Source organism: Telopea speciosissima, chromosome 8 (assembly GCF_018873765.1).
Source record: "Telopea speciosissima isolate NSW1024214 ecotype Mountain lineage chromosome 8, Tspe_v1, whole genome shotgun sequence".
In the NCBI taxonomy this organism is placed as follows: domain Eukaryota; kingdom Viridiplantae; phylum Streptophyta; class Magnoliopsida; order Proteales; family Proteaceae; genus Telopea; species Telopea speciosissima.
In genome coordinates, this window is record NC_057923.1 from 44,176,829 (window position 1) to 44,192,085 (window position 15,257).

The following is a 15,257-nucleotide window of genomic DNA, read 5'->3' on the forward strand; positions in this document are numbered from 1 at the left end:
TAATGAGTCATGGAGTCTAAATTGACACACTCTCTCTCTCTTCAAATAAAAAATATATTCTCTACTAAATGAAACAATCTTTTTTTTTTTTCTGGTAAGATACTAAATGAAACTATCTATGCCTTCTCATTGGTGTGGTTCCCTACTTTGACGTCGTGAAAAACTTCTATCCTATTTTAATTTAAGAACGTGATTGCAAACATGATGGACTACTAGTGATTATAAATTCTACAAATCAGTCCTTTCCACTTGCAGGTGGACCTTATAAATTTTTTATTTTTATTTATTTTTTTAAATCCATCATGTCATTGGAATGGTGGTTCAGCATATGTCGTCTATGAGAGGGATTTAACTCATTTAAGTGACTTTTTTTTTTTAATCTTATAGCACAGAATTAATGGAAAATTGATTGGCTTGGGACACTCAAAATTCTTTGTATCTTCTTTATTGAAGGAAATCAGGGCTCACCATTTGATGGATCCCAACACTTTATTTTACAGTAGAAACTGTTTTTAAGTTACAACATGTGAGCAGTCAATAAAGATGTAAATGGATCAAATACGGATCGGATATGAATCAGATGTGATTGGATCCTGATATTCTATGACAGAACACAAATATCCCTAAATGGATACGGATGAGAATCGAATTTGGATTTTCAAGTATCCGTTTACAATTCTGACTTGTGTAACCTAGACCCTCCTCCCCTTGAGGTCTCGACAAATATGATTCATTCTCAATCCATGTCTCGCTGTTGTTGTAATCTCATGATTCTCGTTTCCTCATCTCTTAGAACTTGTTGAATCTTCAAAAACTCAAGATCATTAGCTATTTAAATTTTGTTATTATTAATTGGATATGTATTTGGATCAGATAAATTTTTTTCTCTGATTATTCGAATATATTTTTTTTTAAGATATCTTTAAATAGATATGAATATAAATTGAATTCGGATTTTCAAATATCCATTTACATCCCTAGCTAGCATCGAACACAAAAATGCCTACAACAAAAATCAACAAATTCCCATCCTATTTGTTGGAGGGGGATGATCTAGAAAACATTTTGTGGAGCTTAAAAACAGTTTTTGTCAATTAGATTACAAGTTCTACCCAAAAAAAAAAAAAAAGATTACAAGTTAACATTAATTCATTCTCATGCGCTACCCGTGCAATCTTAAACATAGGACCCATTAAGTAGTGAGTTCAAGCTCTAATTATGAGAAGGGTGTGGGATCATTGCCAGGTCACTTGGCCTAGACACAGGGTAGGTGAAATGACCACCCCACCACCTAGCAGACTTCTTTTTCCCTTTATGAGAAATATTAAATTAAAAATGTGGTTTTCCTTCTCCGATGAGGAAGGATATTTTTGACCTTCAACTAATAGAGAGTAATAATAACCCTAGGATTTTGGTTAAACCATCCTTTGTCCATAGGTGAAGGAAAAACTTTTTCCTTAAAGCTACATGTGGTTGCAAGGGAAATTTCAAATCTAAAAGTAAAAACATTTGTATAATTACCCAATGTGATTATATAAAATATTTAAAATTTCTTATCATAGTTAGTAATGATACATTTTACATGTAATTTTTTATTTTATTTTTTAAATCAAATAAATTTGATTGCAAAATAAAATAAAAATTTTAATAATCAAGTTATGTGGGGTAATTACAAAAGTTTTGTTTTTTTACGTTTGAAACTTTCACTTCCCTTCCTATTAATTTCCCTTACAACCAAATGGAACCTAAATTAATGATTACCAGTCATATATTTTGTTGTTTTCAATTTTCATTCTTATACCAAATTTTTTTTTTCATTCTTAAAATAATTTCAGCAAGTAGAGATAAAAACATAACTCGGCGAGTCAATTGATTCCTCAACATAACTCAGCGAGTTTAAATGATGCCCTCAAGTGCTGTCTCACCCGAAAAAAGAAAGATGGTTGGATTAAAGAAAGAAAAACATGAAAAGAAAAAGCAAATACGTCCTTTTATGTCTCCCTTCTTTTCTGTTGTCCTCTTCCTAAGCAGAATGAAAATCCAATACCCAGAACCGTTGCAGAGAAATAATCAGGGTGTTTCCCAGATTGTCTCAGCTTCTCAACTTCTTTGGGTTGGTTTCTGTTTTACAAGTAAGTGAATTTGTATTTCTCTCTTGTTTTCATGCACAAATTTCTCTGTTTTATATTATATCTATGAAGTTTCAGCTGTAACCATCATTTGTTTTGTAATTTTTCCATTCTTTAGTTTTGATCATCTGATCTGGGTTTTGTGCTGGAATATTTGACTTGATTGGTTTTGGGAGTTGTGTTTGTGAATTTTTGTCTGATAAATCTTATATTGGTTTTGTTTCTTGGAATTAGGATTGAGAGAAAGGAAGAGTGGAGGAAGATTTCTGGCTTGGATCTGATTGTCGCGGTTTCATTTTCTGTTTGAAGATTTGATTTTGGTAGTCTGTCTGGGTGTTGATCGTCTCTTGAAGAGATAAGGAGAGATGGGTTTTGATGTAATGGGGATGGGAGTTAGTATTGGGAAAGGTCTGATCTTTTCATTCAGAACTTGTTATAAATCAGTCCGTGATCATCCCTTCTATTGGGGTTTGGTGTTTTTCTTCATTTTCCTGTATAGATTTTTTCCTTCTTTGTTCGGACTGTTGGTCTCTTTTTCCCCTGTTCTTGTTTGCACTGCTGCTCTCCTTGGAACTCTTTTGAGTTCTGGGAATCCACATATCCCTGAAATCGAGAAAGATGACCAGAGGACCCATGAGATTGCTTCTTTGAAAGCTGCAGTTGTTGAAAATGATCTTGTTTTTCAGAGAGATGAGAGCCTTTCTGCAGAAGCCCATGTGGAGAAGAGAGGGGAAGTTGAAGAGAAGGTGGCAGAGGAGCCAATGGATTTGGACGTGGGTATAGAAGCTAATATTAGTAAGGTTGACAAGGACGTGGCTTTCTCAACAATTAATGACAATAATTTGATGGGAAAGACCGTTAAGATTGAAGAAGATCCAAAAGAAATTCCTGGGGAGGTGCAAATGATCGAGGAGGAGAGAGAGTTTCACAAGGCAGAACTGGTCGAGAAGCAAGAATTTGATGAGGAGGACTTACTTATTGGAGGTGCACCTGGTGCCAGAAAAGACATTGATGGTACATCTTCCATCAAACTGGAAGAGAATGAGACTCCCAGAAGGAAGATTGATATGCCTGGTGGTGTGTTTTCCATTACCCAAGATTTGTCTTGGAAACATGTTGAAGGCCATGCTGAGTCTTGTGATTCAGATTCTGATCGTTCAGAGAGTTCATCTCCAGATGCTTCTATGGCTGACATCATGCCAATGCTGTATGAGCTCCATCCACTCTTAGAGTCCGAACCTTCTCAACCTCCTCTTATATCCCTTAGGAACTCTACTGCTGTTTTGGAGAGTTCTAACAGATCCCATGATGATGGCAGTGCTGGATCAGAAGAGGAGGGTGAGAACCAAGAAGAAGAAGAAGATGATGATGATGATGAAGAAGAAGATGAAGAAGAAGAAGAAGCACAGGGTACCCAAGGGGATGAAACTAAAGGTGTTGTCACATGGACAGAAGATGACCAGAAGAATCTCATGGATCTTGGAACTTTGGAACTGGAAAGGAACCAACGGCTGGAGAGTTTAATAGCAAAGCGAAGGGCAAAGAAACTCATGAGGATGGAAGCTGAGAAGAACCTGATAGACTTGGATAGTAATGATCCTCCATTTTCTATTGCTCCTATTTCGACGAAGCGAAACCCTTTCGACCTTCCTTATGATTCCTATGAGGCCATGGATTTACCACCCATTCCTGGTTCTGCTCCCTCAGTCATGTTACCTAGACGAAATCCTTTTGATATTCCCTATGAACCATATGAAGAAAAACCCAATCTCACAGAAAACAGTTCCCAACAAGAGTTCATTCCATTTCAACCGAAGGACTTCCAGTTCAGAAGGCATGAGAGCTTCAGTGTGGGAGTTTCTGTAGAACCTAAGCAAAGGAGACATTTCAGCCCGTATTTCGTTACTGAACGAATGGCTTCGGAGGGGGTAGAATATACCATGTTTCAGAGACAATATAGTGAGAAGAGTGATTCTAAGGTAAGTTCTGTTCCTGAAACAGAATCAGCTTCTTCGGCTGCGGATCAAGAAGATCATAGCACACTTGCTGAGCAAGAATTACCTCAAGAAGGTGACCCGATCTCTCACATGGACCATGCTTCTGATCATGTTGAATGTGGAAGCCAATCTTCCGAAGTAGACTTGGTGGAGATTGATCCTGAAGAGAAGAAAGCTGTTAAAGTTGATGATATTGATATCAAAAGGGTCAATGAGGAACAGAGAATGATGCATGTTGACTGCACTTCTAATCATGTTGAATGTGATAGCCAGTCCTCTGGAGAATTAGATTCAGCAGAGGTTTATCCTGAAGAGAGGAGAGACTTTGATGTTGACGGTGTTAATATGAATGTGGTTGATGAGGAAACTGTCCATGAGGTTGAACTGCAGCCCCACCAGTCAGGATATGTTGGTTCGCTTGTGGAAGCTGACAAAAGTGAGGTTCATGCAGTAGATGAGAAATGCACCGATTCAAGCTCATCATCGTCGGAAGTGCATGAAAAATTATTCCATATGGAAACAGATGAAGGATCAAGGGATCAAGAGCTGAAAAGGGATGATAATACTGAAGGGTCAAATGATTCCAATCGATCATCTCTCACTGAATCTGATTTTAATCTTAGGAACCGGATCATGGAAAGTGGGGATGAGAGTCAAACAAAGGAGCCTGTTTATGATTCAAGCCCCTCAGGGATTGAGAAGACACTCTCTAACATGACATCCATCCAGGAAGCTTTATTTTATGTGGATAAGGGGGTTGTCACCTCTACTCCCTCCATAGCTTCTGACTTGCAAGTAGATGTCTCTGAAGTTGGTTCACCTCCGGTGTTAGTTCATGGAGAAGATGGTGAATCTGTAGCTTATGGTGGGAGGTCAATTGAGATATCTCCTGGCAATGAACGTATTTGGATGGCCTCATCTAACCTTTGTGCGATTGATGAAAATGAATCGAGGTCAATGCCAGTTACAGAGATTAGTGACCACGATGTTATAGAGGTTGGATTTTCAGGAATTAGCCAGAATCCTGATGATCCTCGTGTTCCAAAAGCAGTAGTTGGGGAAGTTTCAAGTGGCTCAGGTTCATCTTCATTGGAGACTAGATTGGGAGAGGAGAGTCGGATAAGTGAGGATGTACATTTTCAGTTGAAGCAGAATCAGGTCTCTTTTTCAAGTTCTGATGAAGATTTCCAACAGCATGATGCCAATTTGAAGGTGGACACCCTGGATTCCAGTTATTCAAATGCGGTATCATCTGAAGATTCAAAATCTTCTGAATTGGAGAAACCCATATCTTTGATGGAGAAATTGACTGTTCATCCATCTTCTGATGGTGATCATGAAGAAACTCAGGTCAGTACTCTGGATGCAGTTATGTAACATAAAAGAGTAAATCATTTTCAGCTGTTCTAAATTGGTTAGATATTTGTTGCTATTAAGTCAAATTTGTTCCTCTATTTTTGTTTCTAACTCTAATATAATTAAATTTGTCTGCAAACATTAGCTACATGTTCCATTCAAAATCTCTTAGCAGTTTGTCATCTAATATTTCTCAGATGGTGTTTGGACAAGCTTTTGGAAGCAACTGTTAGGATTCTGAAAGCTCAAAACGCAAGATAAAAAAGTTGCTTTGATAAGCTTGGTCAACCACTGCTTTAGATTTATATTTGAAGGAAAAAAAAACAATTCCCTTATCTCATCCCAACTTTATAAATTTAATGCACTATGTTTCTTTCAATTTTGATATTCTTCTTCCTGTAATTTGGTGCAATCCCTCGTTTTTGTCTAAAAATATGAAGCCAAGTTTGCTGTTGTGACCAAACAGTTGAGAAATGCTATTTTGAAATGATTATGATATGTGGAGCCCAGTTGGCAGCCCAAAGAATGTCCATTTGTTGTTAGGCCATCCCATTCCATTTATCAATTTTCATTACTCCTATGCCATGAGCAATTTTTGCAAGACATATATGTTTTGCTCATCAGTGTGGATTTGATCCGTAACTTTGATTGTGTGATGGCTTGGGCAACCATAATTGTTCGATAGATGTTCTTTTGCCTAGATTTCGGACTAAGGCCCACTGCCCATGTAGCTTTCCTTAACTTTTTCAAGCACTGGCCCTTGTTTGGATGGTCATGATTATATCAATTTTTTCAGCTTTTGTCATCCAAATGCTTCATATTGCTGAGCATGTGCTACATGAAAAGCACGTACAAAAAGCATATCTCATATGTAGATGATGAGGGAGACTAACAAATATTTCTCTGATGCATGCAGGACTCATCTGCTCTTCTGGTAAAGTCCATTGAGGAAGGAAATGTCCAAACACCTGAGGACGAGGATTCATCAAGTTTATCTATGTTGACTGTTCCAGTCCCTGTCCTACCCGAGGTCTTTGAGATCAAGTCTACTACTGCTCCAACTGATATAAAAGAGAATGTTCTTGTAAGTATCCAAAGTGGGGAGGAAAGTCCAATCTTCGAGAACCAAAGTGATTCAGTAAAAGCGAAAGGGTCGCATGTCACTAAGGAAGAATTCAGCGAAGAGGCAGAGGGAATCAAAGAGATCGATGAGGCAATTCTGTCAGAATTGGACACAGTTGGTGATTTCAGTGTCAAAGAGTTGGGATTAAGCATGGATCAGAAAGAAAAGAACTTGAGTTTGGAGGAGCAGGAGAGTCTGCCTGAGCTGCAAGTCCTTGGAGACAGGCCTGTTGAAGATATTGAGGTGGATTCTGACAAGCTAAGCAAACTTGAAGCTGTTGCAGACTCACCAAACGAGTACAAGACTAGGTCTGCCAATGTTGGGGTGAAAGTAGAAGTTCTAGAGGTGACTGAAAGTACTTCAGAGTCACAAGTTCTTGAAGCAAGCTCTCTTGATGATGCCAATGTGGATTTTAAGCATATTCCTGAAAGAGTGGTTGAGAAATCTGTAGTTGTTGATTTAGTCCAGAGTGAGCCATTGCCGAAGGAAACTGAAGTTGAGTTTACTGAGTTTGAGCTAACCAACCAAGATTCAAGTGAAAAAACAATTGGTTCTGAGCTTCCAGTCGTTGAAGCAAGATCGCTTGAAGATATAGAGTCAGCCTTTAAGGAACTCAATCAAGGAGTTCAGGAAACTACTGTTACAGAATCATTCTATGATAAACCAATGACAGTGGAAACTGAAATCGGGCCTACTGATTCTGGGCCATCTGAAAGTGTCTTAGATCTGACTGCGACCATTTCAAAGCTACCAGTTCTTGAAGCAAGTTTAATAGAAGATATTGATATGCAGTCTAATAAAATCCATGGAGTTCAGAGCACGATCAGTACTGAATCTTTCCATGATAAGCTGACAGGGGAGAACAGTGAAGCTGGATTGGCTGACGCTCGGCCATCATCAGGAGACTCAAGTTCAACCGTGACTGATTCAGAGGTACCAGTTCTTGAAGCAAGGTCTCTCGAAGATATTGATTTGGCTTTAAAGCAACTCCAGGAAGGAGTGCAAAACCCTAGCACTGCTGAATCTTTCCATGATGAACCAATAGGGGAGAAAAGTGAAGTTGGGTTGGCTGACTCTGGCCTATCAGAAAGAAACACAGATCTGACTAGTACTGGTTCAGAGTTACCAGTTCTTGAGGCAACAGCTCTTGAAGATATTAATTTGGCTTTCAAGCAACTCCTTGGTGGAGTTCAGGCAATTGATTCATTACATGATAAGCCCACAAGGGAGGAAACTGAACTAGGGGTTAGTGAATCTGGGCAATCTGATGGAGAAGCAACTGAGATAAGTTCAGAGCTACCAGTTCTTGAAGCGAAGTCTGTTGAAGATATTGATTTGGCTTTTAAGCAGTTGCAGAGAGGAGATCTTGAGGGAGCTATCCTTCCTAAATCAGTTGATAGGCCACCTATGGTAGAATCCCACGAAGATATTGATTTGGCTTTAAAGCAACTCCAGGAAGGAGTGCAGAACCCCGCTGAATCTTTCCATGATGAGCTACCAGTTCTTGAAGCGAAGTCTGTTGAAGATATTGATTTGGCTTTTAAGCAGTTGCAGGGAGGAGATCTTGAGGGAGCTATCCTTCCTAAATCAGTTGATAGGCCACCTGTGGTAGAATCCCACGAAGATATTGATTTGGCTTCAAAGCAACTCCAGGAAGGAGTGCAGAACCCTAGCACTGCTGAATCTTTCCAGGATGAGCTACCAGTTCTTGAAGCGAAGTCTGTTGAAGATATTGATTTGGCTTTTATGCAGTTGCAGGGAGGAGATCTTGAGGGAGCTATCCTTCCTAAATCAGTTGATAGGCCACCTGTGGTAGAATCCCACGAAGATATTGATTTGGCTTTAAAGCAACTCCAGGAAGGAGTGCAGAACCCTAGCACTGCTGAATCTTTCCATGATGAACCAACAGGGGAGAAAATTGAAGTTGGGTTGGCTGACTCTGGCCTATCAGAAAGAAACACAGATCTGATTAGTGCTGGTTCAGAGTTACCAGTTCTTGAGGCATCATCTCTTGAAGATATCGATTTGGCTTTCAAGCAACTCCATGGTGGAGTTCAGGCAATTGATTCATTACACGATAAGCCCACACGGGAGGAAACTGAAGTCGGGGTTAGTGAATCTGGGCAATCTGATGGAGAAGCAACTAAGATAAGTTCAGAGCTACCAGTTCTTGAAGCGAAGTCTGTTGAAGATATTGATTTGGCTTTTAAGCAGTTGCAGGGAGGAGATCTTGAGGGAACTATCCTTCCTAAATCAGTTGATAGGCCACCTGTGGTAGAATCCCAAGATGTGGTAGAGACTCATCTACACCTTCCAGTTGATGATGCTAAATCTTCAGAAGGTCTTGAAGTTGAAGTGAAGGAAATGGGAAAAGTTGAGAGAGAATCATATTTTGAAGAATCTGGGATGCCCCAAGAGAATAGCATAATTGCTGAAGAAGCAAGCCCAGGAGATAAAGGAACATCAGAGTGTCCAAGCTCGAGCACATCAGCTGTGAGACATAAGAAAGCTGGATCTCATAAATCAAGTTCCAGTTCAAGCTCAAGCTCAGGCTCAAGCTCAAGTGATTCTGAATGAGAAGAATCGAGGAAAGAAAGTAACTTGGCCGTTTGGTATTTCCCCATTATGGTTATTTCAACAGCCAAGAAACATTTGGGTTTTATGGTTTTGAGTTTAAACTGTGGGCTTTGTTTGATGATGATGATCGTGTTCTTTATAGATCTTTTAATAGTTACTTAGTGTCTGGTTTACTGCTTCAAGAATATGGTTTCACGGTCTTGAAGTATGGAAGTGTGGGATCTTTATTTGTTTCCTGCCCATCTTTTGAGATACTAAATAGTTTGAGATTTCTTTGCAGAAAGTTTTGTATGCATCCATGTACTTTGTAAATTATCTTATCAATGAAGTGATTTGGGTATTCATGATTTTGAGGATATCATTTACTGTACTTCCCTTGCCTTATGTTTTATTTATTTTTTCTCCCCGGAAAACTCTATATTTTAAGGATGCACTGCTCTTGGAAACTGGCAGCAGATTTTGTTCTTGGACACCCTTCATCATAACAGACGGTAGATAAGGGATACTAAAAGATCAGGTTGCTAAGGGCTCTTCGAACATAAAATTTTATTTGAGTGATTCTATCTGTTGGCCCTTTGCTAAATGAACTTTACTGTCTGAATTAAATCATCTTTGATTTAATGCCACAAGAAATTTTATCAGTTTAGTGTGATGTGTGAATTGCATGCCACAAGAAATTTTGATGGCTCAGCGCTTGAACAAGTGAAACGATTTGGTTCTTCTTTTATAGCATGTCATTTATGTTGTGTACCATCTGGTATGAAAATCTAATTTCCAGGAAAAAGGAAGCTTAAAGAGTCAGATATGATGAGAGATAATTTGATGGATTGATCAGTTCAGTGTCATGGAAAAATATAGTTACTCTATGACTTCAATAGAGGGTAAGTCTCGTGATTCCCCCCCTCCCCCCCCAACCCAAGAAAAAAAGAAGACAGGAAAGAAAAGAAAAGAATAAAACCCAAAACTCCATATTGTAATCATCAAGCTAATCAGGTTTATCCTCTTTCCACCCTGGAAACTGGTTAGAGGAGCATAAATTGCTGTTTACTTTGCAAGGTACTTTTGCATGAACAGTAACAGGAAGAATTCCAAGCATCTAGAAGAGCTGTGTATCAACAGCCCCAGCCATGAAACTTTAAAAAACCAAAAAAAAAAAAAAAAAAAAAAAGAAAAAAAAAGAGGAAGAAAACAATTAGTCATAAAAAGAGAAAAAAATACTGAACATAGTCTTGATTTCTGCAAAAAAAACTTGGGCACTTTGATAACAATATTTCAGATTTGCCTGGGTTCAGATTTATTGAGGTGTAGTTAGTTATGCTTGGTGTGAAACATCCAAGACATTTCTTGCTTGTAACTTTGAACTCCTTCGATGGTGTATTCAATTTTTTGTTGGAAATATCTTTTTGTTTCCATGCCTCCATAAAATCTGTATGTCTTATGTGTCTTATGTAGAAGCATCGACGTGTAGAGGGCAACAACTTAAGTTCCCAGAAGTCTAATTAATTTTTCAACTTGATCCGGTGATGTGTTCATAATGTGAGCCCTCCTATGTATGGATCAGGTTCCTAAAATGTAAATACTGTCAGACTTACTTCAGGTTCATGCTAATTGTTCTTTATTTTCGTTGTAGGAAAGCAATACCCTACAAATGCTAACAATAGTTCATTGTTTTACTGAATTGACAGTATATGAAGTTTTTCTGCCAAAGAAGAGACCCTCTTCTGTGAGACTACTTTATGGCTGAATAGAGTTTCCATCAACAAGGTACAGGTATCTTCTGTTTGATCACCTTCCATGAAGGGCTTTGGCAAAATTCTGTTTTTCCAGGGATCATTAGGTCAAGGTTATTTATATTTCCTATTCAATACTGCTCAAATTTATGTTCATTATTTCCTTTGGATTGTTCCAGGAAGTATGATTCATCTTTAATTGTGTAGCTGAGGTTGCGAAATGTTAAGCTGATTGATATCAGATGACAACAGATGGTATTAAAACCAAAATAGTCCCCCTCAGATGAGCAAACACTTTATCAAGTTTCTAATGTAAGCTGAGCAAAGCATTGGTTAAAATAATTCCAGTATATACTTAATGTGGAATTCTCTCATCATTTTTCGCCATTTTTTTTTAATTAAATCTTTCATGTATGTAGAGCAAGTCAAGCTCCAAACCATTCTATTTCCTTATTCATCTTATAGGACTGTTATCATCAACCCTTCACCTTTCCTGTTGGTGCTACTTAAAGTTGAGATTGCCTGAAGGCATTGTAACTCTCTTGCTTTATTTCTATTTTACGCCTTGGTTCAGACCTTGCCTTTCCCCCCCATCATAAACTACTACATCTTAGGAGGCAAATTGATGGTGAAGCTTTTAAGTTCTGTTTCTTTCTCTTCATAGTGTTATAGCAAGTTGTAAAGTCATATTACTTTGAAGGGCTGATGTTCTCTGTGCCGCTGCGCAGTCTGTGCCCAGACACATGGGCCTGCCATTCAGGGGGACAGGGTGGTCATTTTTCCCACCCCCATGTGTCTGGGCGCAGCCTGCGCCCCCGGCACAGAGAACATTTGGCCTACTTTGAGTCACCTGTTGGGCATATTCCCGGTATGGGTTCCTAGAAACATATTAAACATAATAGTCCTTGTCATTGCTCACATTGTTAAGTTTCCTGGATTTGGCTTGCAATGAGAACATAAGTAAATATGAGGATTAGGACCGCAGGTGAAACCAGTTGACCTGCCTTACTGGGATTCTCACACGTGCTGAGCAAGGACGGGCTGGGTCATGGCGTGGCAAGGTGAGGTTTGGTGTTGTGGTCAGCCCTTATAGTTATATACTATCTTTTTGGTTCGGATTAGGATCGTCTCGAGGGAGCAGGGAACGCCCAGGGTGTTGCCAGCCGTTGGGCTGTGCCACACACATCCCTAGGCGTGCGCCAAGATGTGTGCGGCACAGCTCAACCGTTGGATGCCCCCTGGCAGCACCCTGGGCGCACACCTCCCTGGAGGCGAGCTAAATTCGTACTGTTAGGCCGTTTTTGGACTTGGTCCCATACTAATTATTTTTTGGACCTCAGTGGGCTTGGACTCAGGCCCATGGGGTAAGGAGTCATCACTTGCAAAGACAAGTCCATACGTACATAGACATATCCATTTGTAAGGGTGTGATCCTAAGTTCCAAACGCTCGGATTTGGATCATTTAATCGCATCCGTTGGAATCAAAGAATTTCTCTCTCTCTCTCTCTCTCTCTATATATATATATATATATATATATATATATATATATATATATATATATATATATATATATATATATATATATAGTGTTGATTATGAAGTTTAATGGCATTGTATGGTACATGAACTTTTGTATTACCATTTATGCCCCTTTGCATCCTTATTGTGCAAAAAAGGGTGGGGGCAAATTTGGTAAACATGCTCAGTTTAAATTGTTTAACTGTGTTTACACAGAGCAAAATCATTTTTGTATGGGATTTTCTTATTGACACCCTTAAAGGTGTCAAATAATTTGTAATCTTACATTCTTTTTTCTTTTTCTTTTTTTTTTTCTCCTTTTTTTTTTTTTTTTTTTTTTTTCTTTTAGTATAATAGACTTTTTTTTTTTCAATGAAGGTAATCCTGTCTTTTCACATATGTATTCAAAAAATGTTCAAAGACAATAATAAATTATTTTGAAAACCTTGTGTTTTTCTCTTGACTTGCAGAACTTTTGGGAATAAAATAAGAGGGAATCGAAGAAAGCCATAAGATTTAAATACATCTATAAATATGTCATTTAGATGGTCCCTTATTTAATAGAAAAAAAAACCCACTCCTAATCTTATCCATCCAAAGATACTTCTTGAAATATTCCTATCACCCAGAAAAAAAATTAGGGAAAGAGAGCGCCACCCGGTTGTGTAGTGCACGTCGTCCCTGCATCTTAACACAGGGGCATGTGAAATGACTGTCGCACCCCTTGGAACCCAGGAAATGACCAGGGGTGCGGTGATCAACACGCACTCCTGTGTCTAGGTCCAAGGGTGGCATGTTTGGCACGACCAGCCGGATGGTGTTCTTTCTCCCAAAATAGTAATAACCTTACACTTCATAAGCACCCGCTTTTGTGAGGGTGGACATATCAACCGTGATCACAGAAATATCACAAAACCCACGTGAGAGATCACATACCCACATGAAAGCAGCAAGAACTTCCATGTGTATAGTGGCTGAGGTGCGGTTGAGCCTGAGAAGCTCTATCCAAATAAAAAGGGTGGGGAAGAAAAAATGGAAAGATTCCAATCTGAAAATTTTAGGAGCCTCAGTGATCTTGTTTTTTTTCCTTCCAAAATTCAGTTGCAGGCATTACACTTCACGTGATGCTGAAAGCAATATTTCAAAACTGCACGCAAAATGCCTACAAATCTCTATAAATAGAACTGGTGTTTTATGCTGTTAACAAGGGAGGATGGGAAGAAGAGAACTATTTCTCTACCAGAGGGAAAAGAGGAGATGGTTAGGTTTTCTTTGGGTATTCATTCCCCTTCAAGGTCTCATAGGAGGAGGATGAACATGGAAATTGAATGTGAGAATTGGAGGGCACTAAACTGTAAAAAAGTTGATCAAGTTTGTATCAAGAACAAGTTTAGGTCCCTCCAATATCTCACCTTCAATTTCTTTGTGAGAAAATAGCAAAAGTGGTATTTGGAAAGCTGAAACAACATCTTTACTCTTACCCTGTGAAAAATTAGGATTTGGATCCTCTGCATCCTGGGATTGAATGGTCATTTTGCTAAGATCAACTCATAGGCCGTCACGTGGATTTGATGCAAATTCAATAGTTGGTAGACGAGGCCAATTTGAAGTTTAAAATTACCAAAATTTCAAAAATGTGAAGTTCCCGTCTACCTACCATTGGATTGACATCAAATCCTGTAGGACAAACTACGGTCCAGGGATCAAACCATGGTTCCTTAGGGAAACCAATTAACTGAAAATTAGGGTTTTGCATACCCTGGGTTATCCCATGGTGTCCCATGGGTGCCCCATTTTTATTTTAGGGTTTCCCATGGTTGCCCATGGGAACCCTGGTGCATCCCTATCAGTGTTTCTCCTTCCCTCATGTGTCCCATGCAATTTTAGAACATATTAGGGCCAGAGAAAAATACATCTCTAGTCATCACATGGCAAGAGGGATCCATCCCATACTCGAATGCACAACGGAAATAAATTGATTCGAGTTTCTTTCGCATCCCATAAATATTAATAATCAATAAACTGAAGGAATTAATAAAGAACTGCTAACCTGGTGAGCCTCAAGTGTTGCTCCTCCAATAGACAGTGGTTCTTCCTCCAGTGAGCGCTCCAAGCAAACAGATCTGAACCTCCAATGGTGCTACCAAGGTTCTTCAAGCCAAACGCAGATGCTCTCAAATTCTCCAGCATAGATCTAGGGTTTCACAAACCCTAACTCTCAATTGCAGTAGAGAGAAAAATAGAAGAAGAAGAAGAGAGATCACAAGAGGGAGAGAGTGACCAAAACTCAGGAGAGAGGGGGCCAGGCTAAAACGTGGAGCACTGCCCCCCTCCTGCGTTTTCTGATCCATTTATAGATCTAGGATTTTAATTAAACCCTAGATGGATTACTTTAATCCCAGTGAGAGTCTGTCTCTCTCTCTCTCAGTTTGGCAGTTCTGTTTAAACTCAAAGTGCTTCTAAAAGGGGAAGAAGCAAAATCTAATAGGGAAAGTATTAATTAGCTACTTTATTTAATTATTAATGGATAATTACAATTAGTACCAATTCCATTAATTAAATAAAGAGCCAATTAAATTAGTAAATTCCAAAAAACTCCCTATATGATAACTATTATCATATACAACCCCCCCACTAATCAACACCATCATTATGGAATCTAGGGCACGTACACATGTACTGCCAAACCCCAATCCATAGTACAAGTCCATATAGGAGCATCTGTGTCTCTGATCGGGTCCCGCAAAGCTCGATAAAATACTTTGTTCAAATAATTATAAATAATGTATCATTTTATGTAAAATATATTTTTGCAAAACCATTTC

The 15,257-nt window shown here is 38.8% G+C and overlaps 1 protein-coding gene across 2 annotated transcripts; it reads left to right on the plus strand.

The window, feature by feature from the left end:
- Positions 1-2,056: 2,056 nt before the first annotated feature.
- On the plus strand, positions 2,057-9,529 carry LOC122638297. 2 transcript variants are annotated; one of them, XM_043831191.1, is made up of 6 exons: positions 2,057-2,132; positions 2,364-3,487; positions 3,518-5,476; positions 6,399-7,538; positions 8,304-8,334; positions 8,434-9,529. In XM_043831191.1, the coding sequence occupies exons 2-6, from the start codon at positions 2,495-2,497 to the stop codon at positions 9,180-9,182; spliced, it is 4,872 nt and encodes a 1,623-aa protein (XP_043687126.1). In that variant the 5' UTR covers positions 2,057-2,132; positions 2,364-2,494; the 3' UTR covers positions 9,183-9,529. The 2 variants fall into 2 exon arrangements, with proteins under 2 accessions (XP_043687126.1, XP_043687125.1); XM_043831190.1 differs by having other exon boundaries at positions 2,364-5,476.
- The last annotated feature ends 5,728 nt before the right edge of the window (positions 9,530-15,257 follow it).

Excerpts from the sequence above, each read along its gene's own strand:
- LOC122638297 (XM_043831190.1), top strand. The coding sequence starts at position 2,495 with ATGGGTTTTGATGTAATGGGGATGGGAGTTAGTATTGGGAAAGGTCTG. Across the intron at positions 5,477-6,398 it reads GTGATCATGAAGAAACTCAG|GACTCATCTGCTCTTCTGGT; the intron begins GTCAGTACTCTG and ends TGATGCATGCAG. Across the intron at positions 8,335-8,433 it reads TGAAGCGAAGTCTGTTGAAG|ATATTGATTTGGCTTTAAAG; the intron begins ATATTGATTTGG and ends AATCCCACGAAG.